A 27,062-nucleotide genomic window follows, 5' to 3' on the forward strand; every position below is an offset into this window, starting at 1 on the left:
TCCTGCTGCAAGTCATTTTGTCTGCAAAAAAACAGCTCACAGAGACCTACTGTAATCTAAGAACACCTAAACTAGTCACCCTTTACATTAAAGGGCAGCTTCTGAGAAAACTCAGTCTTTCATTTCAAGACGCTTCCTTGTAACCAACTCCCATAAACCCACAACACACACACAACAATTCCCACAGTGACAGAAAGAGGGAAACCTATGATCACACTGACCTCAGGACAAACTCTCTTCTCAATTACATTTGGTCACAATGTACAGCAATTCTCATAGACTCTAACATGACATCTGGAATGGCACCAATTACTGGTGACTTAATGTGATAAGCTTATGCGCCTGTTTCGTGAGAGGTTTTTGCTGATCTCGTTCAGCTTAGTTGTTTACAACCAGCATAATATTTGCTGCATATCAAAAAAAATACATGCCTTATATATTCAATTAAGGCAGTTAGACTATGGACATACATTTCTGTTAAATATCGGTATTTGGTTTTTGGTATAAGGCACATCGGTAATGACAATCATCTGAAATATACATTTCAGACAGCATACGATGATTAAGGCAAAATGAACCACCACGATCAGTTAACAGACAGCAGAGATATGTGACAATAAAATGTTATTTAGCCATCTCTGCCTTTGAAAAAAACCTAAAGGCACAGAAAACATCAGCATTTTGGGATCCATTGTCTTGCATTGTCTGAAATTGGCACAATAACATTTGTTTTGAGGCACTATGTTAAAAAGCTTGAGTGTTGATGGTTGCAAAAGGCTTCGGTTTAGTTGACTACACCATTGTTGTAGCGGTCCTTTGGTTTCACCAATGGACGCATGTAGTTTTGCCAACTAGCACTCTGTAGTTCTATTATCCAAGTAACGCAGACACTTAAAAATCCCAATGAGATCTAATGGAAACTCCAACACATCCAGGCAATGATCTTTGTTTTTCCCAGCATGGAAGCTGTGCGATTCAAAAGGTCCCCAGAGAGTGAAGAAGTCTCTCAAAAATGTGCAAAATCTGAGCTGGATTCTTTGGCAAAGGTGTATGAGAGCCATGTCCAGTTTCTGTTACTTTCCCTCTGCGGTTGTAGCGTTTTTTCTAGTGTTGAGAGAGATACAGGACACTGAGGTTACAGTATGGACAGGCTCTCAGGCTGTTGCTGACTGGCCCCAGCAAGAGACTCCATTTTGTGGTCTCGGCTTACGGACTGTAGAGATTGCCCTCGGGCCAGCACCATCATTGTGTCATTAGATATCCCGGCGAATTCAAAAGCGAATGTGCCGTAGAACAGCATAATAATGACACAGAAGACCCACTCGAAAATGGCTGATGCATGTTGCAGGACAAAACTCTCCTGGACAAAAAACACCCCGCCTGAGGAAAGTTTCATCAAGGAATCATAGTGAACACTATAAACTCATGCTCAGGCCTGTTTGCATTACAGGAAGGACATGCATGAACTCACTGACTTGAGAAAGAAAAGCAGTGCAAAAGCTGAATACAACAGGATATTCAAACATTCTGGGAAAATATGTTATCTGAGAATATTGCAACACTAAACCTGACCAATGAAAAAATAACAGCTGCTGTAAGAATTAATAATTTTTTAATCATAGAAAATGTTTTCGATAAAAAGTTCAGGCCACTCGCCAAATTCGCTTATGTTATGTAAAGTGTGACAAAATTGTTACATTATTTAATTATTTTACTTTGCAGATTGAGATTTGCAATAAAGTCGCAGTTTGAATTTCCTGTGCATTTGAATGCATATTTAACGCACATAATGCATATAAAAATCTAAAATCAGTGCTTGATATTTTTGTCACACTTTAGTTTGGGGACCAATTCACACTATTAATTACTAACTACGACTTTTGCCTCAATAAACTCCTAATTTGCTGCTTATTAATCGTAAGGTAGTTGCTGAGTTAGTTTAGGTATGGGGTAGGATTAAGGGATCTAAAATGTTAATAGAGGATGTTGATATAGAATAATGCATTAATATGTGCTCTATAAATACTAATAAATAACAATAAATAATACTATTAATACAATATTATTATATACTAATACTATTAATACTACTAATAAAACTAAATTAATAAACTAATAACTGTACTAATAAACAGCCAATAAGCTAGTAATACACAATGATAATCAGCAACTAGTTAAGAGGGAGAATTGGTCCTTAAAATAAAGTGTTATCGATATTTTAAAACTGAATTTACCTTTACATTACATTTATTATTACACTTATCTTTTTTTTTTTTTTTTAAGTATTTACAAATGACAATAACACATACAAAAGCAATTACTTGTTTTAATATTGGCTTTGGTGGTTTGAGAAATGGTGGGAGAACAGGACAGAATGTTATATTGATTTGAAGAAGAAAAAAGGTCACACTTTATTTTAAGGTCCAATTCTCACTATTAACAAACCATTAACTACGACTTTTGCCTCAATTAACTAATTCACTGCTTATTAATAGTTAGTAAGGTAGTTGTTAAGTTTAGGTATTGGGTAGGATTAGGGATGCAGAATATGGTCATGCAGAATATGTGCTTAATAAACAGCCAATAAGTTATTAGTGATTAATTACGCATTATTTTTTCATTCCTTACAATGTGAATGTTAATTCTCTCTCTCCATCTACAAATCATTGGCCAATAAAGAGAAAAAAATGATAGAGATGGATTTGATTGTTTTTTCTTCTATAGCTCTTGCATTAATATCATTGTTAATTATTGTGGCTACGTTAATCATGCAGTGAAAATCTGATGTTATGACAGCCCTAATCTAAACTGATTCACAATCCTAATACAAATATACAATATAATGACATGAGAATGAGCGATAGTGTAAAGGATACTAAGCACCAGGGCCACAAAGGCCAGCAGGGTCATAAAGAGGCGCAAATGACCCACATTATATTCTCCCTGAGTCTTCGCCAGGCGGTAGGTCAGTGCAGACTGCAGACACACAAACAGCATACTGGTGGGGAAGGCTACCCCTGCTCCAACATAGTGAAGAACCTTGGCATTATCCACCTGTGAGGAACACAGTGACAGAAAACAGTGAGTACAGATTCACCAATCAAAACTACAGATACCATTAACAACATGTCACATACTGTGGGTGTAGTTTAGCTGGTGTGGAGGGAATCCATGGTTACCATGAAGAACAATTTCCCTTTATTCGAAGTGGAAAAACCACAAACAAACTTTCTGGAGTGTTTTTTCCTTTCCAAAAATAGCCACATCTCTTGGATTTCTTTTTTTTTCACCTACGTCGGTGCTCGTGCTGGGGCTGGTGTTGTTTGGATGCCGATTTTGGAAAGTTTTTGCTGGGATGGGCATTTAAAAAAAATTGGAAATTCGCTTTTGCGCCATTATCTCCTTGTATTAAAGTTAATCTTGTTCGCATTCTGTACAGTTAATGTCTGATACCACGCGCTAGCGTCACGTGTTCATGAGGATTAGGCTAATCATCCCATATAGAAAACATCACAAGTAAAATTAATCATGTTTATAAAGATAAACATGGGTTTATTATAGCCCACTTACAATTTACATTTCAGAGATCATTACAAATAAATTATTAAATGCTAAAACTGAATAAATTTAAATGAACAAACTTGGCATTGCATTTGCAACCATGTGAAAACAGGGGGTGCTGCAGCACCCTCAGCACCCCTACTTCCCGCGTCCCTGGCCCTAACGGTTCAGTACAAACTACATCAGTTCAGGAAGGACTAATTAAAGCCATACAAAACACGAGTCATATTGCAACACATTAATCTCATATTGAAAACGTATGTCAAAATATTTTATAGACCTAATCTGTAATCAAAATTACTTGATTTTATAAATATTATTTGCTCACAAAAGCAAATAAAATTCACATACGTTCATAAATATTTCAGCTTTTAATTATTTTTTTTTTGTACTTGAAACAATGAAAGCTGGGTTAAAACTGTGAAAAGTGGATCTGCTCAGTTATAGTTATCAGTTATAAAACAACAGTCCCAAAATTGTCATGGAACCTATTGGGAAACACAAGAAATGGCTGTTTATGAAGAATTTCCATTTATATTGCTGCAAGCTTTGCTGTGCTTGCCAACATACGACTGTGTGGTGTGTTTATGGTCTGAGCGCTGAAGGCAGAGAAAGAGGAGTTCACCATGCCACGTCACACATCACATACAACAACACCAGCAGCAGCAGAGGGCAGCAGAACACCCACAACTACAATGAGCCCTATTAACTCCACTATAAACCACACAAGACAAGGTCTAATACCTGGAAAATGTCAGTAAAAATCCATATCATGCTTTAAAGACAATATCATGTGCTAAAACGTACTACAATATAAGGAATATACCACATTTTTAAAAGTCGTCTCCTATGCTCACCTGTCACGAATCAGGCCTCTGTGGCTCTCTCCGACGGCCTCCGGAGGGCACCCTCTCCCGAGTACTAACGTCCATGGACTACATTTCCCATGCACCCCGTACCTGGGACTGATTACTGGCACAGGTGTTTCCCCTTAGCTTCCCTATTTAAGCAGCTCCCAGACTCTCAGTGTCTGCGAAGTCTTGTATTGCCCCGGCTACATTTCTGAGCGTTTATCCCGTCTTGTCATCTCTTGTGTATTACCTCGGACTGTTCTTACTAGTGTGATTCTCTGTCGCCTGCCCCGACCCTCTCTCTGCTACTGTTTATTCTCCTAGATTATCCCTGCTGTTCGTGACGCTGTTGTCTGATTACTGCCTGTTTACTCTGCCTTTGATTCTCAATAAAGCTGCAAATGGATCCGCACGCCTCTGACTCTCCGTTACATCACCAAGGCTTCATTTATTTGATCAAAATTATAGTAAAAACAGTGAAATATTAGCGCAATTTAAAATAGCCGTTTCTGCTGTAATACATTTTAAAATTTAATTTATTCCTGTGATGCAAAGCTGAATTTTCACCATCATTACTCCAATCTTCAGTTTCACACGATCCTTCAGAAATCATGCAAATATGCTGATTTGGTGCTCAAGAAACATTTCTTATTATTATCAATGTTGACAATGAAAAATGTCTTTACTGATCCATTTAAAGCCTCTTAGCTGGTTAAAAGTATTCATTTATTTCAAAACATTATTGCATAGCAATCTATTATTGCATAGTGAAGCAGCATACAATATATGTCACTGTCCCTCAATCTATCCCTTTCAGTAACTTCATCTGTATTTATTCTTTTACTTCTTTTTTGACACACAAACAAAAGCCAAGTATCAAGTGTTGCAGGAGGAACTTTGGAAACCATAAATCAACTCCAGGCTTTGTCAGCAAACCACTGATTATCTCAGCAAATGATATCCTGTATGTTCCCCTAAGGCTAAGACTTCCCCTTCACTTCAGTGTCTAAATATTGAGCTGCTGCTTCCGTTGCTTACTTGCACTGTCATTATGACAAGGACATGCTCTCAGCTCTGTAATGTGCGAGGTGTGTAATGTGCATCTCAGGTTTAAGGACAACGATTGAAGCTCTCGAAAGCTTTCTAGTCTTGTGGGAAACAAGCACAAGGGATGAGACTGTGATAATGTGACCTGTCATGGAAATACACTTTAATGCATTAATCTGCCCAGAGAAAAAGTTGGCCACTCACATTTCACCTTCAAGTAAGCTGCAAATGGATCCGCACGCCTCTGACTCTCCGTTACATCACCAAGGCTTCATTTATTTGATCAAAATTATAGTAAAAACAGTGAAATATTAGCGCAATTTAAAATAGCCGTTTCTGCTGTAATACATTTTAAAATTTAATTTATTCCTGTGATGCAAAGCTGAATTTTCACCATCATTACTCCAATCTTCAGTTTCACACGATCCTTCAGAAATCATGCAAATATGCTGATTTGGTGCTCAAGAAACATTTCTTATTATTATCAATGTTGACAATGAAAAATGTCTTTACTGATCCATTTAAAGCCTCTTAGCTGGTTAAAAGTATTCATTTATTTCAAAACATTATTGCATAGCAATCTATTATTGCATAGTGAAGCAGCATACAATATATGTCACTGTCCCTCAATCTATCCCTTTCAGTAACTTCATCTGTATTTATTCTTTTACTTCTTTTTTGACACACAAACAAAAGCCAAGTATCAAGTGTTGCAGGAGGAACTTTGGAAACCATAAATCAACTCCAGGCTTTGTCAGCAAACCACTGATTATCTCAGCAAATGATATCCTGTATGTTCCCCTAAGGCTAAGACTTCCCCTTCACTTCAGTGTCTAAATATTGAGCTGCTGCTTCCGTTGCTTACTTGCACTGTCATTATGACAAGGACATGCTCTCAGCTCTGTAATGTGCGAGGTGTGTAATGTGCATCTCAGGTTTAAGGACAACGATTGAAGCTCTCGAAAGCTTTCTAGTCTTGTGGGAAACAAGCACAAGGGATGAGACTGTGATAATGTGACCTGTCATGGAAATACACTTTAATGCATTAATCTGCCCAGAGAAAAAGTTGGCCACTCACATTTCACCTTCAAGTGAACAGTTAAAGGAATAGTTGAAGGAATTAAACAGAACTGATTGAGAAGAGTTAAAGGGGTCATATGATGCTATTTTAAAGTTCTCTTTCTAACATCCGTTCAGTATCTCACTATGGGAACGCCTCAGGACTGCGGAAGCACCAATTACACCACGTCTGTCAGACTGACAGACCAATCGCTGCAGCGATCAGGGAGTCCCGCCTCCCCGGTATATAACTCACCGCAGCCCGCTGCAGCGTCATTCTCGCTTTCTTCCCCGTGAAGATTGTGGAAGCTGTACTCGACTGACGCATTATTGGATTTACCGTTCAACTGTTTACGGACGTGTGGCTCAGTCTCTCAGGCCTTTCAGAAAAGGAAAAGGTGGAAATTCTAGACGCCCCCGTAGATCCCAAGGCAATGTTTGGCTCAACTGTCACAGCCATGCGCCAACAGTGTGACTTGAGAAAGAAGGACGGAGAGGCGTTCGAAACCTGCCTGCCAAGGAAACCGCCAGTCAGACCTTATCAGCCTGCTCGCGTGAGTTCCATGTCACAGTCAAGAGGGGGATACACGAACTATCGTGGTAATCGCCCCCCACCACCCCAGCATCCGGCTAATGTGTCAGCACAGCCAAGGCCGGCTCAGGCTAAGGGGAAACAGTCTTATGCTGTGGCTGCAGCAAAGCATCGTCCTTCTAACCCTCAAGGGGGCAAAAAGAGACGAGCAACCTAGGGTCAGGACTGTTTAACACAGGGGGACAGGAAGCAGCACCTGGGGTTTTCTGCTCCACCCCCCTCAGAGTTCAACACTTTTCTCCCGCCCCCAGTTGTACAAGGGTCAGTGCCACAAGTTCACGGAGTACTCCCTGCAACTATTCCCCTCCCTCCACCCACGGGGTTAATGTCGAGGGCAGAGGAGAATGTTTACACGAGCAAAGAAGGTGTAAAAATAAAAGAAACTCCCACACATCCAGGCCAAGGGCGGAGAAGAATATAAAAACAACAATAAAAATTATGAAAACGAAACCAAAAGATTCCCCACTGGAGTTGCAATGCCCACCACACCACCAGTGAGCGAAGGGGAGCGGAGCACACTCGCTGCACGAGCAGAGAGCTGGCGCTCATGTGCAGTATCTCCGTGGATTCTATCCACAATAGAGAAGGGTTACAGACTCCAATTTGCTGTAAAACCACCGAGTTTCAAAGGAGTGGTTATGTCAACAGCACAGGGGGAATCGGCGCAGGTTTTAGAGGAAGAAATATCTTCTCTCTTGAACAAAGGAGTGATAAGAACGGTGCCGCGAGAGGAAAGCCAGCAAGGGTTTTACTCCCGGTACTTTGTGATTCCCAAAAAAGGTGGGGGTCTCCGCCCTATTAACTCTCACGCCATCCAAGATTAGTTTGATTCTTTATTGGAACAGATTTGGAGAAATTCAGCATTACATAATTTGCTTACCAGCGGATCCTCTGCAGTAAATGGGTGCCGTCAGAATGAGAGTCCAAACAGCTGATAAAAACATCACAATAATCACTAGTAATCCACATGACTCCAGTCTATCAATTAACATCTTGTGAAGCGAAACGCTGCTTGTTTGTAAAAAACAAATCCATCATCCATCAATGTGTTGTAACTTTAAACTGTCGCTTCTGGCTAAAACGCAAATCCATAAACAATAATGCTTCCCCCATCCAGTCCATCCCTTGTTGTCCTCTCACATCAAAATCCACCAGCATATACAGTGGGTACGGAAAGTATTCAGACCCCCTTAAATTTTTCACTCTTTGTTATATTGCAGCCATACTGTTTTAGACAATACTTGCTTGTAAACAGTACTTAATCTGTGCATATTTCTCTCCTGTTTCAGATGAGACTTTTCAGATTCTCTATTTTTCAATAGAGAAAACAATATTATGAATGGAGGACTCATATATTACCCAGGAGCAACAGTTTGAAGTCGTGTGGCTCACTTGTGGATTATTGTGACGTTTTTATCAGCAGTTTGGACTCTCATTCTGACGGCACCCATTCACTGCAGAGGATCCACTGGTGAGCAAGTGATGCAATGCTACATTTCTCTAAATCTTTTCAGATGAAGAAACAAACTCATCTACATCTTAGATGGCCTGAGGGTGAGTACATTTTCAACAAATTTTCATTTTGGGGTGAACTATTCCTTTAAGAAAGAGCACTTTATAACATGTCCAAGTAAGAAATCCAGGCAAACACTTGGACTCTAAACTAACCACAGTAACAGACATATAAGAACAAGTTATTTTCTAAATCACTGGGCTGCCAAATTAGCAAGAGAGAGGAGAGGAGCTCTCATATGGACTTGCTTTAACATGTGGTTGAATGCCTGCCTTACAGAAAAACCTGTAGATCTGTTTCTCTGTCTCTCTTTTTGTGCAGACACAGAACAATAAAAACATCTTTAAGAGTTTGACAGCATACAATAAGCAGGGCTGTCAAATCCAAATCTTAATCGAATTACATTATATCCGACTAATTAATCAAATTCAAGTCAGGTCTTGCTGTTTTTCAGCATCTCAAGCTTGTGTTTAAGATGCTGTGAGAAGTTAAAAGTAGTTCAACGTTGAACTTTTTGTTCTGCTGGGCTCTATCCAGCTGTTTTGAATACATGAACATGTCCTGTGTGAACAGCTCCACTCATTCTGTGCTGTCTGCTTTCAGTAAGTGTGGTTTGGTAAGGCATGTTGCCTGTAGTAGTATGGGATCATCTCTGCCACAATTCTGCGTGCGAAAGATCATATTTTGAGCGCGCAAAAGTGCGTTTTGCACGCGTGCGAACTGAGTTTTGTGGAGAAAATGTTTGTCTCACAAAGAAGAAAGTATTTTGAGCGCACGAAAATCAGTTTTGCATTTAAAATACGTTTTTGGATGTGTGCAGACCTTCTCTTTTGCGCGTGCAGCGTTTCACTAGCTTGCTCACCTGATGCCCGCCCTCAGTGCTCTCTAAATGCCAACAGCTCACTTGCTCAACACAACCCAGCGTTACAATATGCCATAATTCCAGCCAATCAGAGACGAGGCTGCTAAATTCTGATTGGCTGCCTTGACAACCATTCACAACATTTCTTGCATTACCACGACAGCAGAAGAGGAAAAATACAGTGCATGCATAATTATTATGCAAGTTGATATTCTGATCATATTTTTTTCCAAGCACAATTTACCAATTCCAAAAGACATCAATCTTAATAACTACTATTAATCTCATATTTAATAATTTATAATTGATATATAATTAATTATGAAGGCTGGAAGTGAAAAATGTCTTATATTCAGGTGTGCATAATTATACTGAAGTGTAGTAAAATACTTGAAGACTGATTTTTATATATATATACTTGAAGACTGATTTATATATATATAGACATATATATATTATCTGCTTTATAGACAGATAAGTTGAGAGTGACTCTTGAAGGACCAGCACCACATCCTCTTATACCACTGTTTGAGTACTCTAAATACTTTTTTCTTTGCGAAACGAACATTTTCTCCACAAAACTCAGATTGCGCGATTGCAAAATGCACTTTTGTGCGCTCAAAATATGATCTTTCGCACGCAGAATTGTGGCAGAGATCTAAGCCTATATAGTAGCAGTAATAGTAGACTTCGCAAAAGCATAAAAGTAGTATTTCAAGCTTGAATTGCTCTGACGGCACCAAAAAAAAAAAAAAGAGCTCACATTAGTGTCAGTGGCCATGATTAATTGAATACACTTTTTATCACATAATTTTTCCAAATATTATTAACAGTGTTAAATTGAGTGGCCTAATAATAAGTAATGGGATTTTCAATAGGTATTTTATTCATCATGTCCATGTGTATTTTTTCCTTCAGGGGCCTCTTCCTCTACTCTGAGAATGCAGAAGAAAAGATCTTCACAGGCTGGCAGAAGGAATCTACAGTTTGCTTTGGCAGCCAGTAGCTGTCAGACCATCAGGACCAAGACCAAGTGAGAAACTCTGTGTAACTACACACACTTAAACAGCCAAACACAGGAGGAGCCCCATGCTTCATTTATTCAGGATGATTCATCCAGTCCAATTCTGACCAAGAAACACGTGTTTGGCTGTAGTTAAAGGGGTCATAGGACGTCCATTTTCCACAAGTTGATATGATTCGTTGGGGTCTTAATGAAATGTCTGTAACATAGTTTGGTTAAAATTTCTCAATGGTAGTGTAAAAAACACATTTTTTACCCTGTCAAAAACAGCTCTTTTCAGATCAAGCCGTTTTTGTAGCATTTTCCTTTAAATGTTAATGAGATCTGCTGACCATGCCCCTTTCTTCCGAGCTGCTCTCAGAGAGACTGTTTACTTAAGCCGCATTCATTATAGGGGACCACACAAGCACGCACATAAACATAAACATTCACACTCATGTTTAAAACACATGCTCACAGGAACTCTAGCAGTTCTCAGGAACTCTAACTTAAGCATTATTCAGATGGGACTGGGATTATAAAAAGATGTGGACATGTGGTCTGAATAGACGAGACTTAATGTAATAAATATATTCCATGTATAGCCCCAGCCCTCTAAACTATAAACATTTAAATTTTTATTTTATTAGAGTACTGAGCACCAGAACGGCCAGGTACAAGAACAGTTTCTTCCCTTAGGCAATCCATTTTATGAACACTGGACAATAATTGTGGAACACACAACACTATTTATATACTTATACATTTATTTATCTAACACACATACTTAGTTTACACTTCGAATTCGCACATAATATACATGTACATACAAAATTGTCTATTGTAATATACCTGTACATACTAATTGTCAATTTGTATATTGTTATCCCTATTTACTTGTTTTATTTTTATTCTTTTATTATCTGTGTTTTGTCTTGTCACTATCATTCTGTTGCACTGTGGATGTTTCTGTCACGAAAACAAATTCCTCGTATATGTAAACATACCTGGCAATAAAGCTCATTCTGATTCTGATTCTGATTCTGATTTAGGGTGCAATGTCATCTGCTGGTGTTGGTCCATTGTGTTTTTGAAAACCAATGTCACTGCACCCGTTTACCAAGAAATTTTGGAGCACTTCATGCTTCCTTCTGCTGACCAGCTTTATATTGTTATCCCTATTTACTTGTTTTATTTTTATTCTTTTATTATCTGTGTTTTGTCTTGTCACTATCATTCTGTTGCACTGTGGATGTTTCTGTCACGAAAACAAATTCCTCGTATATGTAAACATACCTGGCAATAAAGCTCATTCTGATTCTGATTCGATATTCTGACTATCATTTCTCGTGCCAGATTTTACAGGGTTGTGAAGTTGTGTCCTACATCAGAAAAAAATGGATTATTGAAAAACTGAAAAATTTAGGACAGGGACTTTGTTCAATACACTGATTACTGATTGGATGGAGGCAGATCTGAATGTGAGCTTGCAGTCAATTGTAAGAAAGGGCAGTGTTTACTAAATGATTGGAGAAGTCTGACATATGTCACCAAAGAGAAGTCTGTTATTTCACTGGAAGATCGAGTTTTGACATTATTAAAAATTGTGTGATCTCAATTTTTGTTATAAATGAAACGTATGCATGGATTAATTGTTCACAATAAGATGCATTTTTAAAACAGATAGGATGAATTTGCTGTTAATGCAGACTTTAAGGTGAGGATCATACCTGAGCCCGCAACCACAGTGGCTGTTCTGAGAAAATTGCCGGAATTGAATCTCCTTAATGATTCAGTTCACTTTTTTCTATTTGATAGGCTGCCAGTAGTAACAAAGTATTATCTTACCTAGAAAGTTGGCAGGTGTACCAGGCAGCGCAACAAAAAATTTGTTTTAGTATCATAATTCAACAAAACGTCAAAATAAATAAGGGGAAGCGATCTGGAAAAATAATACACCACAAATCACAGACCTGATTTCTCATAAGAACCCTGAAACCTGCCAAAAAACTAGATCATTTGCACAGTAATTTTCACCAAGGTTATGTGACTCATTTGAATAGGGCTTTAGCTCATTAGGAAACGCTAGGCAGCAGTGCAAGCTCAAACAGGTCCTCTGGAACAGGGAGGCCACACACCTGTACCCATCAAAACAGGACACACTCCAAAAAGCTTTGTTCTTCCCAGTCTAGTTCTGTGGAACTGCACCACAGCATTCTGAAACCAAAACTTGAATTCCAAGACCATCAGGACTATCAAGTTCTATCAAATTTCGGATACTGAAACAGCACAGCCAGAGTTATATAACGTGACTTCCCTTTTTCCTGATGGTAATAATGAGAGTCTGCCTGCGCCCTTGTCATCCTACACCGCAGCGGTGGAATGCTCCAGACGGGCAGGCAGGCCTGCTGAGGAGGTGCAGATGTGGCGTTCGGGCCACGTGCTCGTTCCCGCCTCTCCCGCCTGTCAGATCATGATGGCTCTGTACTCCGTACACACAGCACATGGTACGCCATGACTCATTCACCCACATTTCCAGTAAACTTCCCTCCGTTTCGTAGAAAATAGGAAGGATAGAGCAATCCATTTTTCTATCCAAAAAATATTTCGGGATTGAATGTTGGTGATGGGAATGGAATAAGTAAGTCTAAATTTTCAGTTGTCATAACAAAACAGTTAAAAACTAATTACTGAAAGGCTGGACTGTACTGTAATCAAGACAATTCAATCATCTGCAGTTAAAGTCAGTTTACTACTTTTTTAATGTATTGAACATGATTCATTGGTGCACATTATTCTAAAGAAAACATGTTTGTAAAAATAGGATAATCTCTGAAACAATTATCCTTTTTGGGCAAAATCACCATGCCATCTTGGCTTTCAACTTCTTCCCTCCAAGCTTCTGGATCCATTTGAATTTCTCAATCAATTCCCGATGGATAAAATCAAGTCCCATACTACACATTTGTCTTGTTAAATATTCCATTCATTTGGAAATATGTCACATTAAGGAAGTAAAGAATACCATTTTAAGACTTTTAAGACCTCATGAAGTTACTTTTACGAGATCAGCGTTCTTTCCTATGTTGACATATTTCCTACTGAAACTAGAAGCAGGACGTTTTGGGTTTGTTACTTAAAAAAATAAAATACATAAGTTACATCACAACTATGAACCATGATTTGCTAGAGACCATCTGATCTAACAAACATCTGTGGAGCACAGGATGAGTCATCAATATTTTTGTTCTGTTTTTCCTAGGAGAGGAAGAATATAAATTTTAAACATGTACTGTTCAAGTCTGGGGTCAGTAAGATATTTTTTACACATTAAATAAATCAAAAGTGACAGTAAAGACATATATAATGTTACAAAAGATCTCTATTTCAAATAAGTGCTGTTCTTTTAAACATTCTATTCATTCAAGAATTCTGAAAAATGTATCACGGTTTCCACAAATATATTAAGCCACACAACTGTTTTCAACATTGATAATAATAAGAAATATTTCTTGAGCAAATCAGCATATAAGTATGATTTCTGATGGATCATGTGACACTAAAGAGTAGTGATGCTGAAAATGTAGCTTTGCCATCAGATGAATACGTTTCATTTTAAAATGTGTAGTTAATCAGCTCATAAGGGAAATATGAATAATTAATCATAACTAGTTATAATTAATTATAAATATTTAGATCCGCTGTAGATATTTACTTGACCTCTCAGGGTCAACTGTCTGTCAATTCTAAGAACGTTAATTTCCTGGTTAAGGGAAATAACTTTCTTACTGTACAATTCTACAAAGAGCTTGTACCATAAATCTGCATGATTAAGTGACTCCAGTTATGAGCAAACAATGAACAACGTCAAGTGTGATACAAGTAAGACTTTATTAACCACATAAACACTTAAACTAGTCTAACATACTACATAAACACTTAAACTGGTCTAACATACACAAAAATTGTGTTTTTGATTGGTCCAGACGCTACAAATGTATGCAAACAGAAAACAGTTATTTTAAATTGTACTGTAGCAATATTTTACAATATTACTGTTTTTACTGCATTTTTGACCAAACAATTATAGATTTGCTGACCATAAGAGACTTCTTCATAAGAGATCGTTAATGTGTATCTGCTAAATCCAGTCAACAAAAAGGAGCACACCAGTATTGTATTCTACATCAACGCCTGCTTCTACATCACTGCCTGTTTAGCCCCGCCCACTGATTCACGCACATAGTGGGTAAATAATGAGAAGGGCAAATGCAGGTTTACGCAGAAATCAAACGATAAAAATAGCTCTGAAGACAATAAGACACTGTGCAGAGCCAAGCTGTAGAAACAGTATTTGCATTGCCTTCCTTCTGATCGCAATATTAGGAAAGAGTGAATGAACTTTATTTTTAATTAAATGCCAGATGCGTCAGTAAGAACTTGGTCCTTTATGCACTTTATTTTACTGTGGATTCGTTTACAAACAAAGCACAATTCAATGCAGGATTTTCAGAAAGTTTGAACTGTTACACAACTGTTAGCCAATCAAAGCAGTGGGCGTTTACTTCAGAGTCTACAATCCGCCACACCTATTCAAACAGAGCGTTCTGATGAGGGGGTTCAAAACAGGACAGAAAATAGTCTAATACTTATAAATTTTGATGTTTGTTGATGTAAAAATCTTGATAATATTATAAGGGGACATCAGAGAACAGTACAAGATAATAAAAAAGGCAGTTTATGGCCCCTTTTTCTCTATAATCCACTGCAACAGCTTTTACTCCTCTGAAGTCAAGGGAGTTTTATTTGGCAAACAGCATCTCTGTTGCTTTTCAGCTCATTTAAATGAAGGATCACAATGTGGCAGGCAGTGGGCAGGAACGTTCTGTACACGTTTTCCATGCACAAACAGAGGAGGGAGGGACTTCAAGAGCAGACAGCTTTTTTTTTAACAGCTCCAGACTACGGATGGAGGAAAACAGCAGAGCGGAATGGAAAGAGGGCTGGCAAACGTGACCTAATGGACTGCAGACTTCACATGTGACCCAAACATTGGATCTCTCTGCTCAGTATACACTGTTGCTCTCCACACAGCACGGGTGGTCCCGTATCATCATAATGACCTAACGTGAGGCATTAAAGCTATCTTCCCTGCTGGAAAGACTGGGTTAAACCAGCATGAATTTCCATTATTTTTTTCATGCTGGAGATGCTGCTCAGATATCATGATCTTTCTGGTGAAGTTGGTAGAGGTGGTTAAAGGTTTGTTCCCCAAACATTTCAATTCTATAATCATTTACTTAACCTCATGTTGTTCCAAGACTTTCCATCATCCTCAAAAATAAATGCAAATATTTATAAAGAAACTTGTCCCATCTATTCAAAGTCAAAAAAGGTCATAAAGAGATCTTAAAGTAACCCATATGAATTGAGCAGTTTGAACATGTTAAGCATGAATCAGTGAGGTTCTTGCACATCAAGCAAGTATGGTTGAGCTTTCATTTACCATACTGGATGTGCTCTATATGTGCAGTAATGAACGCTTATACAGTATGTGAATCAAAGCCTAAACTAAATCGGTTCATCATATACAGCGATCATGTTTCTTAAGTAGGATTAAATTAAACCACTCAATTAGTGTGGATGTCTTTTATGATTTCATGAACTTTTTAAAACATCAGTGTTTTGATGAAAGCCTTTCAATAGAGGGACAGAAATCTCTAAGGTTTCATTAAAAATATCTTAATTTGTGTTCCAAAAATGAGCGAATGGTTTATGAACGAATGAGTAAAGGATGACAGAATATTGTGTTAAAACCATTTTTTGATGAACTAACCCAGTCACACTTTATTTTAAGGTCCAATTCTCACCATTAACAAACCATTAAAAATGACATTTGCCTCAATAAACTCCTAATTTGCTGCTTATCAACAGTTAGTAAGGTAGTTGTTAAGTTTAGGTATTGGGTAGGATTAGGGATGTGGAATATGGTCATGTATAATATGTGCTTTATAAATACTTATAACAGCTAATATGTTAATAATAGGCATGCTAATAAGCAACTCGTTAATAGTGAGAATTGGTCCCTAAACTAACGTGTTACCACTAACCCTTTATATCAGTCCATGCCAAACCATCTCAGGACATAACAAACAAATGTCTCAATGGCCAGCTATTGGACTAAGCTTAAAGAAATGCAAGGGAGTAGCTTTGCTTGATTTCAAAACATTTCAAATATGCAGGGGAGCAGAACCAAAACAACTCTGTATGTCAACAACAAAATTGCTGATAAGATGAATTAAGTTCATTATGCTGCAAGGATGAAGGTTTAGGCCTCTTTTTTAACACCTGCCTGAAAGTTAATAAGACATTAATACAACCTGCTTCAGTGAGGGATGGACAAACAAGTCTGAACCTGTGCTCCTACACATAAGGTTATGCATTGCTTTTGATGGAGTACATAGTTAAGACGCGGGTGCTTATATTATCAGGAGAAAGGTTTGTCTCCCCCCTTCTGTCTCTATGGCAACTGGCCCATAAAAACCTGTGATGCCCCCGTTGGCCGACCTCCCCACATCACTAGCAGTCTGGGCACTCGGCCAAACGTCCAAACATTTCAACCTGCAAAGACGCTGTCGCCAATGGCTCCCGCCAATTCATGAATAAAGGTAAAGGATGTTGGTTTCACAGGACTCGGACGAGCATGTTGCTCTGCGTGAGGGGCTTTATGGTGTCTGTCGTTTATCGTACATCTAAACACTCTGGAGGAGGGTCCAGGGTAAAACGGGAGTAAAGTATAACTCAAGCACGGATGACACAGCTATTCTCAAGAAATATCTAACAGTTAAACTCTAACCCAAACACCGATATATATACACATGCACACAACTGCACACTAAGATACACTCACAAACACAAATAAAGACATATTATTTACATAAAGACCTGGGAGCCAAATTTTTGGACACACTGGATTGAATTTCTGTTTTCCCATTATGTTAAAATATGTTGATGCTAAAAAAGACAAAAAATAGGCATTAAAAATACAATATGTATGTACAGTGGGTACGGAAAGTATTCAGACCCCCTTAAATTTTTCACTCTTTGTTATATTGCAGCCATTTGCTAAAATCATTTAAGTTAATTTTTTTTCCTCATTAATGTACACACAGCACCCCATATTGACAGAAAAACACAGAATTGTTGACATTTTTGCAGATTTATTAAAAAAGAAAAACTGAAATATCACAATATATATATATATATATATATATATACACACATATATAATGGGGAAAAAAAAAAAATAGTGCTAACAAACAATGACTAGGTGTGTCTCCAAACATTTGACTAGTCTTATAAATCACCAGCTCTACAACAGGACATAACAGTATTTCTGCAGGAAACCACTGTGCATTAATAAGAGCCTGAAGCCTATGAGAGTGCTGTATCTCTCCTGTTTGTCAAATGTTCAACATGAAGACCCTGGAGAAAACTTCCTGTGCTGATGTGGAGCAGATTTTGGACACAGTAAGTAAGGTTATGCAAGCTGTACCTGGAAGTTGCCGACCATGATGAGTCCTGCAGCACAGATCCAGCCAGTGGAGAGACTTGCTGTGTTTAACACACAGTTCTGGTGCTTCTCTATCACATGGGCATAGCGTAGCAACACTATCACCATCACTGAGAGTGGGAAGAGGACAAAAAATATTTTATAAAGAAACACAATAATTAAACTGTTGCTTTACCAACAATTGATAAGCACAAATTTAAAAGACACTGAATGTGAGTTTTTAAAGTGATAGTTCACCCAAAAATGAAAAGTCATTAATTACTCACTCTCATGTCGTTCCAAACCTGTAAGACCTTCGTTCATCTTCGGAGCACAAATTAAGATATTTTTGATTGTCTTACGGGTTTGGAACGACATGAGGTTGAGTAATTAATGACAGAATTGTCATTTTTGGGTGAACTAAACATTTAAATAAAAATCAATGCAAAATTCCCGAAGAAAAGCCTAGCAGCCTTAAACAATGTGGCATTGAAATATAAAACAGTCTGTGCCAATCATCTGGACAGTCTCCAACAGTCACTAAGACGTGCCTTGTCAAATGTTTATAACAACATTTTGCAGTTTTGCAACATTTAAGATTTCTAAAGTATGTGAGTTCATATTTGCATCCATATTTGGCAGACATTGTTAACCAAAGTTCATTCAAGGTATATACAATGCTATCTGTATAAACAGGGTCCAAAAGTAACACGCAATAAGTGCCAAATGAAAGTAAAAATTGGCTTTGGTGAGTAGAAGCATGAGAGTAAGTGATGTATGCTATCCAAAACAATCGGAAAAATCTGTTGTGACATGCCCTCATCTTCTAATGATTTCAACTTCTCAGCCGATATATATGAGGCATATCTAAAAAAAAATTTCTCCAGAAGTAGTGACACTTATGTCAAATATCCATTTGCCAAAATGAATACAATAAAACAGCGAAGCATCTTAACGCATTTGTGATAGGCACAGTTTCAGAGTTTTTTTTATTTTTATTTATGAACAGAAATAGCTAAATAGTCCAGTTATCGTAATATAGCCTATATCAACCTATCCATTACCCAAACCACTTGTCCTCTGTACGGTCACAGATATGCTAGAGCCTATATAGCCTATTTACTTTATAATAATATAACTTTTCATATATGTTTGAAATTTTGAAAGAAGTCTATTATGCTCACAAAGAATGCATTTATTTGATCAAAAATACAGTAAAAATTTTAAAATATTATAACTATTTCAAGAAACTGTTATACATTGTAATATATTTTAAAATGTCATTTATTCCTGTGATGCAAAGCTGAATTTTCAGCATCATTACTCCAGTCTTCAGTGTCACGTGATCCTTCAGAAATGCTAAAATGCTGATTTGCTGCTCAGGAAACATCTTTTGTAACATTATAAAAGTCTTTATTATCACTTTTGATCAATTTAATGCATCTTACCTGAATAAAAGTATAAAAACAAATCTTACTTGCTTCCAACTTTTGAACAGTAGCGCACCACAAATTTTCAAGAAACAGATTAAAGCTATCATTTAAAGTACAGGAACAAGTTAATCCGCTCTCCTTAGGTTGTTTTATCATATGTTTGTACAAATAAGTCATGAAGGCAAGCAGTACGCTATCTTACTAGGTTAGCGTGACCCAAAAAATGAGACAGAAGAACGATAGTCTCTTTACTTGTTTCCAAACCAGCTGTCCCTTAGACTCACTGAGTCAGACTCACTCTGACGAAACACGATTTCCAGTATTCTTTGGACAAGAAAATGCTCATTGTTTTCCTGGAAAATCTAAAGAAGCCTGGCAATGTGGAAAGACGAGGAGAGAGAGGATAAAAGAGGGACTTCATGGTGAGATCTCTAACGTAAATCAAGCTGCTGCAATCTGCTCAACTGTTTTACTGTTGGGTTAATGCTTAATGAAAACTGACTGGGGCAGATGTGGCCCGTTATAGTGGCAAAGTGTGTGTGTGTGTGTGGGGGGGGGGCTCAGCCCAATCCTCCCAGAACACTCCTGGTCAACATTAAAGCTGTTATGACATGATTACTTATAGTATTGAGACATTGCATGAAGGACCAGCATGAATTTACTTGCTGGTTATTGGTGGTCTTGCTTACAGACCAATACAGCCATGTTTCTAACCAGTATTATTCAAGACAACCAGCATGGTGAAGCTGGTTGATCAAGAAAGTCCTGCTGGTTAAGCTAGATCAAGAGCTCACTGAGGACCAGCATCCAAAACAAAACATGCTGGTGACCATTTATGCTGGTCTTTTTTGGAGAAAGCCAAGATGTAACTACATACTGTATAAGATATGTAACTTTTGTGGTTGTAACATATTTAGAAGGAGAAGTAACGAGCATGGAAAAACAAACAAGTCTGCAGGCGAAGATAATTAACTCTGTTTAATAAAATCCAGTTGAAACGGAACAACAGCAACAGAAATTGTGGTGTGTAATGGTTGTTTACTGCATTGGACTACACTGTCAGCTGCAGTCTTCCTTCCCAAGCATCTACTGCTGACGTTTCCCTCATGAATGGGCCATCAGTGGATATGGGCACAGGAAACAATGGAAATTCAGCATAGACAGCAATCTGTAAATGGCTAAATATATCTGCTTACCGCGGACTAACTTTAAACTTTATCTTCTTGTGCTCTGAACAACCCCAGAATCCCATTCTTCGAAATGGGTGTAACGAAAGGTCAAAAAAGGTCACAGTATTTCCAACTGCCTGTCTGTGTATATGTTTGTGTGTAGGTGTGTTTGTAAGCATAGTTTCCTGGAAATACGTTCTGCAGGACACAAGACTGGGGACTCAGAAACACATGGTACCCATTTGACATGGGCTATTATTATTTCTACCACCACACTTCACAGACAAAAAAAGCTATGTTCAACTCTAATCAAACTCTCTTTACATTAATGGCAACGTTTAGCCTGAAAATGTGCCTCTCTTGAGCTATAAAGGTCAAGGCGAGTAATATGCCTTGAGTGTGTCATTGGTTTGGCATCAATATGACAGCGTGGGAAAACACTAGGATTGCCAGACAGGGTGCTTGCAAACTACGGTTGTGCATTATTCAGAACTGAACTGAATTTCAATTGAGGGATGCAGAATTGCAATTCAAATTTGAAAGAAAAGTAAGTAGATTTGAAATTAATTAAACAGTTTGATAAATATTTTATAAAGCTTTGTAAAGTCGAACTTTGAATGTTGGCCTGACAAAACCTTTTTGCCAAAAAAAAAAAAAAGAAATTTGAAGATTTGCAGACAGGCAGATAGACTAAACTCTGAATTAATTTCTTTGCATTTCAATTCAGTACCTTTTCCTCTTCCTGTTATTCCAATCAGTGTTATTTTAGTATTATTTAGTATATACTATAATAGTATTTCTTAATATTTAAAATGTTATTTTTATATTTTCAGGTTTTAATTTTAGTTTAATTTCATTATGTGTTTTTGTCATTTTGTTTTTTAGTTGCTTGTATTTAGCTTTATTTTTATTTCTATTTTATTTATTTTATTTTTAATAATAATTTCAGTTCATTTAGTTAGTCCTTTTAGTAATTTCAGGACTTTAACTTAGTTATTTTATTTCAGTAAAGAGAACATTTCAAATCTTTGGTTTTTAAGTTTTTCATCTAATATTTATATTTAAATTTATTTCCGTTTTATTTTCATTAAGGAACGCAATTTGTAATAGTTTTAATTACTTAATTAATAAGTTAATGTGGATGAGAGTGCTTTAAATCACAGGACAGATACTCATCCGCCAACCATCCATGGAAAACCCTTTAAAGGGCAATGAGATGTGAAAATTATAGCTTGTGAGGAATATTGTATGAGGATGACGCGACGACTCTAAATCAGTGCTCATAAAGAATTTCAGTCATGTAATCTCCTCTAATTTCTGTGTATCTCTGCTCCGAGAAGGTTCCAGTTAGTAAGAGGTGAAATGTGGCGGAAATACCGCAGCCCAAACACATTAGCGAGTCGACACCTGTCTATTTATGGATCACGGGTTTTCACCTTGGTGCAGCATTCCCTCAAGAGAACAAAAAACAAGAGATAAAAGTAAACAACAGCCCTGTCACAAGGTCTATGGGAGCCTAAACTAGCTTCGGTCAGTTCCTACTGCGAACTCTCTCCACCCTGTTTCCCCTCTGTTAGAGTGCTACAGTGCTGAGAGGTGTTTCCTCTAGTGCCGTGCCGACATCAAAAAAGCTCTTGAAAGCTCAGATTTGGGAACACTGAGTATTATATAAGCCAGAAGAAAACAATGCAGCCCTGGGGAACCGCTGATCACCCTTGATCGAAAGGTCGGCATGTGTTTTTATCGGGCCATGCACTGCGTTTTATAAACTTTTTTAGTGTAAACAACTGTATTACGGTCCTATTGTCCTGGAACGGTGATGCAATAAATCACGTAGCATTCGAGGAGGTTTTGTTTGATAGTCGTGTTATATAAAACACTTCGAAAAATAATTCAAAACCCAACTTTCTTGTATTGTTGGATGAACAATGGTAATTTCCTTGTGCAAACAGGCAGAGTCTGAATCTCCCAGCAGGAGAACACTCTCACTTATCGTTACACAGGGTGCGGGATTGAACACAACAATACAGCCCTTCAGCTCTCAGCATGAACCCTGCCACCAGGCCCAGACGCTCAGGTCAGAGGTCACACTGAACCAATCATTCTTTACAAGTCTCTCCTCTCACAGACCTGCTGTATAGTTTGCACTCCGCTGTAACCGACAGTATGTATGTGAAGTATAGCTCTGCTCACACAGGATACAGCTGAATTTATGTTCAGGGAGCCCCATGAGCCAAGTTTTATGGCTATGACTCACCGGTTCTTTTAAAAAAAGATGATTTTTTTAGTTCGATTTAGCTTAAGCATTTAAACGTTAGCTATTAACATTTGTATTTTAAGGGGATTTCTGTTCTTGTTTTTCTGCTTGGCCTCTGCTTGTTTTTCCTGGGATGTGATTCAAATTCAATTCAGATAATTTCTGAAGATGATTCATCCTTCCTGAACAGCAACTCACTTTGGCGTCTGATGACAATGTTTGGTAATGTGCAGTGACTGCATCGACCGCTCAGTTTTATAAATGCTTGAACGCACATATCCATTCAGCTTTTTTGAGTTGTGAAATACCAAAGTGACACGTAAACAATTGCTTTTCTAGGCAAGTTTAGAGAATGAGCAGTGTGTATAGCTCAGCTTTTATATGATAATGTCTTCTCCTAAAAATGTGACATGAGTGAACATAAATACATCCATAATTTTGAAGACAGTTGGCCTTGTATAGTTCGTCAACCAGTGGCTGTGATATTGCACAAATGCAAACACACTAAGCCTGTGGTTTCCTGAGCTGATTGCTGCCCAGACACTGAATCATTGTGCTACAGATGGGAATCATTTACTGGGGAGTGAACTACAGATTGATCTGAAATTCCAAAATCCAAATAAAGTTCAGGAATGCTATAAATGAGAGGAAAACGGAGGTTAACACTTAAAGGTAAAGTGTGCAATCTGCAAATTTTAAAATACTTTCTCCTATCCCAGGTTAACATGCAATAAATATGTAAGAAAGCTATTTGAAGCTTTCCCCAAAAAGTGTAAACACTGAGCTCTATGTTTGAGCATCATAATTAGCTAGACACAAGTTATAGGATGGCACTTTCTGTTAGTGTGATTTTTTTGTGGCTAAAGATTTCACTATGTGATATTAAATGCAAATAAAATCTAGAATGAGTAGAATGTACACTGCTGTTTAAAAGCTTTTGGCCAATATGTTTTAGTTTTTTCTTAAGAAAATTATACTTTTATTCTGCAAGGATGCATTAAATTGATAAATAGTGGCATATTTGTGATGCTACAAAACATTTATATTAAAAAAAAAAATCCTGAAAAAGAGTATTGTGGTTTGCATGAAGCATAGGTGTTTTTAACACTGATAAGAAATGTTTGTTAAGCATCAAATCAGCATTTTAGAATGATTTCTGAAGGATCATGTGAAATAAAAACTGGAGTAATGATGCTGAAAATTCAGTTTTGCATCACAGAAATAAATTACATTTAACACTAGAACTACCAAGGCAGTCATTTTGACCGTTTTTAAATTTTGAAATGTAATAACTCATCTGAAATAAAACCCATATAACTATAATACCCTGACTTTTCCTAAATGTGTGTATATTTTATTATAACATTGTTATTTTATTAAAATTACAAAACACAAACTAGTTCACAAAAGTTTCTACCTTGAATGGCCAAAGCGGTGAAATTGACCGTTCGCATTACAGACGGTGTATAATTTCTGCTTTTGCGATTTTTTTTCCCGCGGTTGAAGATGCACGTCACTGTTGCCTAGCAACTTTTGTTCTAGTTGTTTTTATATTCTATTGCTAAGCTAAAATTTCTGTTTGTAAAAAAGCCATGTGGACACCTCCAATACAACAACTGCTGTCATTCAATCTGCCACGGTTCCAGGTATGTTAGGCTGGAAGACTATAGCCTGGCTGTTATCAATAATAGTCTACTTCAATGTTATGACAAAATTGCCATAATAATAATAGCTATTATTATTTTTATGCTAGTGTAATGCTATAGCTAATGCTTATTTTAGCCCGGATAAGACTGATATTGTGAAATAAAACAAACTAATTAGGCTTTTTTTTAGCGACAGTGATGATGTTTATTATTACCTATACTATCATAACGGATCCATTTATTCATTGATCACGATTCTAGTGGTGGCTGCATAGAATTGTTTCTGATTCATGTGATCCAAACATTTCCAATAACTTCAGAGCGTTGTAAAGTTCAAAAGAAAAATGTATTGAAAAAAGATGTATGTAATCATTTCCAAAATTCACAACGCTTTATCTACAGAAATATTCTGCTTCCGTTCATATTTGTTGGCATTTAGACTTTCAAATACAACATTTTCACTGCGGTGAAAAACTTATGCTCTCCCGCTTGCTGGACACAAAGTGAGGCACGCACATTCGGGAGCGGTCTATGTAGCTTTTACACAATTAAATATTACCCAAAAAATCGCATTTTTAGGGTGATTACGTCATGAACTATGACGACAGACATTCAAAGCTTCATTGTAAAACATCAAAAGAAGCTTCGAATGTAAATATGATATGACAAAACTGGCATTCAGTTCAGTCTAGTAGGAACGGTCAGAATGACTGCTATGGCCATTCTAGTATAGAAGTTATAGAATTCCGGTAGTTCTAGTGTTAAAGCTACAGGCCGTAAGTTTTGCCTCTTTGTCGCCATCTCTGTTTGAAACCTGCAATTGCAGTTATTTGCGGAATTATTTTCTTAACGTGGGTTGTGCACGGCTCCAGCGCGGATGAATCTAATATTCTGAGGAGTATGTGTGGCTGTCAGTCACCACACCGGTGTGGATATCCACTGTACTTCGGAATCACAGATTCTAGCCTACATCTTGGAAATAAGACCTAAATAAAAATTTTCACCAGATATTTTAATCTGAACAAGTAAGTAACAAGTCTAAAAGTTTTGTTCTGACTAATTGAGGAAAATAAATTGTGCTACCATTTTGATTAAATCTAACAACCGATTAGCTCATATCACATCAAACCGTGCAAATTATTATTACTGTTATACTTTGTTCTCAAATTGTTCATGTTAACGTGTATGTAGTGTGAATTAGCTTTACATGTAGCTTTCAATTTCTGTACAGTCTAATCTCTAATTGTCATACCATTCAAATTTCATATAAAGAAATTATTTTAACCCAAAAAGCAAATTAGAACTGGTTCTCTTTGAAATACAAATCTTGTGTAATCCCACATAGGCTATCTGTAATCAAATGCAAATCAGATTTAAAACTGGAATATAATCTAATTTCAGTCACTTGTGTTTCATAAACACATAAACCTTTTTGGATTACAATCCGCCATCAAAATGGTAAATTTCATTATTCCAGCTGCTGTGAGAAGGAGGCTAGACGATCTGCCACCTGCAGGATCCTCACATGCGATAGCCTAGTAGCCGGGACAACTTATTTATGTTTACAGACGTGACGTAATGACAAAGCGCCATGCTCGAATTTCCCACGAATTCCTACCAGTACCACTCAAATTAGAAAACATTATTATAAGCTAACCGTTGTGAATCGGGCTAAGGTATGGAGATAGTTTTGAACACTGGCCGGTTATGTACTATGGATTTTGTATAATTTTTAACCAAAAAACTTATGTACTGCAGCTTTAAAAAATATTAAAATAGAAAACGGCTATTTTATATTACAATAATATTTCACAATATTACCGGTTTTACTGTATTTTTGATCAAATAAATTCAGCCTTGGTGAGCATAGATATTTCAAAAACATCTTACTGACTTCTAAACTGTAGTGTAAGTGGGAGGTGTGCATTGTAAACTCACCCATAAAGGATCCAGTGCTGCAGATGAGACTGAAGAAGCAGCTCTCTGGAGGAAGTGTGCCGCATTTACTGCAGATCAGAACATCAGAACAGAGGTTAGATGCCCAGGGTTCTCATTACATGAATAGACAAACATACATAGATGCACATTCCAAAGCAAATGGTCCTGAGGGATGAACTCCCATTGGCAGCTGACTAAAATAGGCCTGTTCGGCTCTTGGGAGCACACTGGCAGCTGTGGGTTATTGGGAAAAAATAAGGATAGAGCTAGAAGAGTCACTCTGTATGGGAACAAGCCAAAAGATAAGCAAAGATAGGGCCTTAACGGATGAAAGACTGGGCCAGCACCTCACCATGAAAGGAAATTGTCCTTTTAAACACACAGGTAATCATTACTGAAGACCATTTCAGTTTTATTTAACATGTCACTGTGGTATGAAGCCTTTAAAAGGAGATGAAGCTGCAAATAAATGGAGTAAACAAACGTAAACTTACAGGCAATCAGCTGAAAAGTGTTGAGAATAACAGGCTACATACTTCAGATCTCACTGGATCTCAACCAAAGATGTAAATTCTGTCA

The 27,062-nt window shown here is 37.5% G+C and overlaps 1 protein-coding gene across 1 annotated transcript in view; it reads right to left on the reverse strand.

The window, feature by feature from the left end:
- Positions 1–1,057: 1,057 nt before the first annotated feature.
- LOC107690163 (transmembrane protein 150A-like) overlaps positions 1,058–27,062 on the reverse strand; it is a 38,483-nt gene continuing 12,478 nt past the window's right edge. Inside the window, exons 5-8 of the mRNA XM_016488407.1 lie at positions 26,484–26,551; positions 18,044–18,171; positions 2,877–3,054; positions 1,058–1,380 (exon numbers count right to left, since the gene is read on the reverse strand). Coding sequence (XP_016343893.1) covers positions 1,136–1,380; positions 2,877–3,054; positions 18,044–18,171; positions 26,484–26,551 — 619 coding nt within the window. The 3' untranslated portion in view covers positions 1,058–1,135. The remainder of the gene's footprint in view (positions 1,381–2,876; positions 3,055–18,043; positions 18,172–26,483; positions 26,552–27,062) is intronic.

The sequence above is a fragment of the Sinocyclocheilus anshuiensis genome, unplaced genomic scaffold, assembly GCF_001515605.1.
Source record: "Sinocyclocheilus anshuiensis isolate Anshui unplaced genomic scaffold, SAMN03320099.WGS_v1.1 scaffold1581, whole genome shotgun sequence".
Classification (NCBI taxonomy): Eukaryota; Metazoa; Chordata; class Actinopteri; order Cypriniformes; family Cyprinidae; genus Sinocyclocheilus; species Sinocyclocheilus anshuiensis.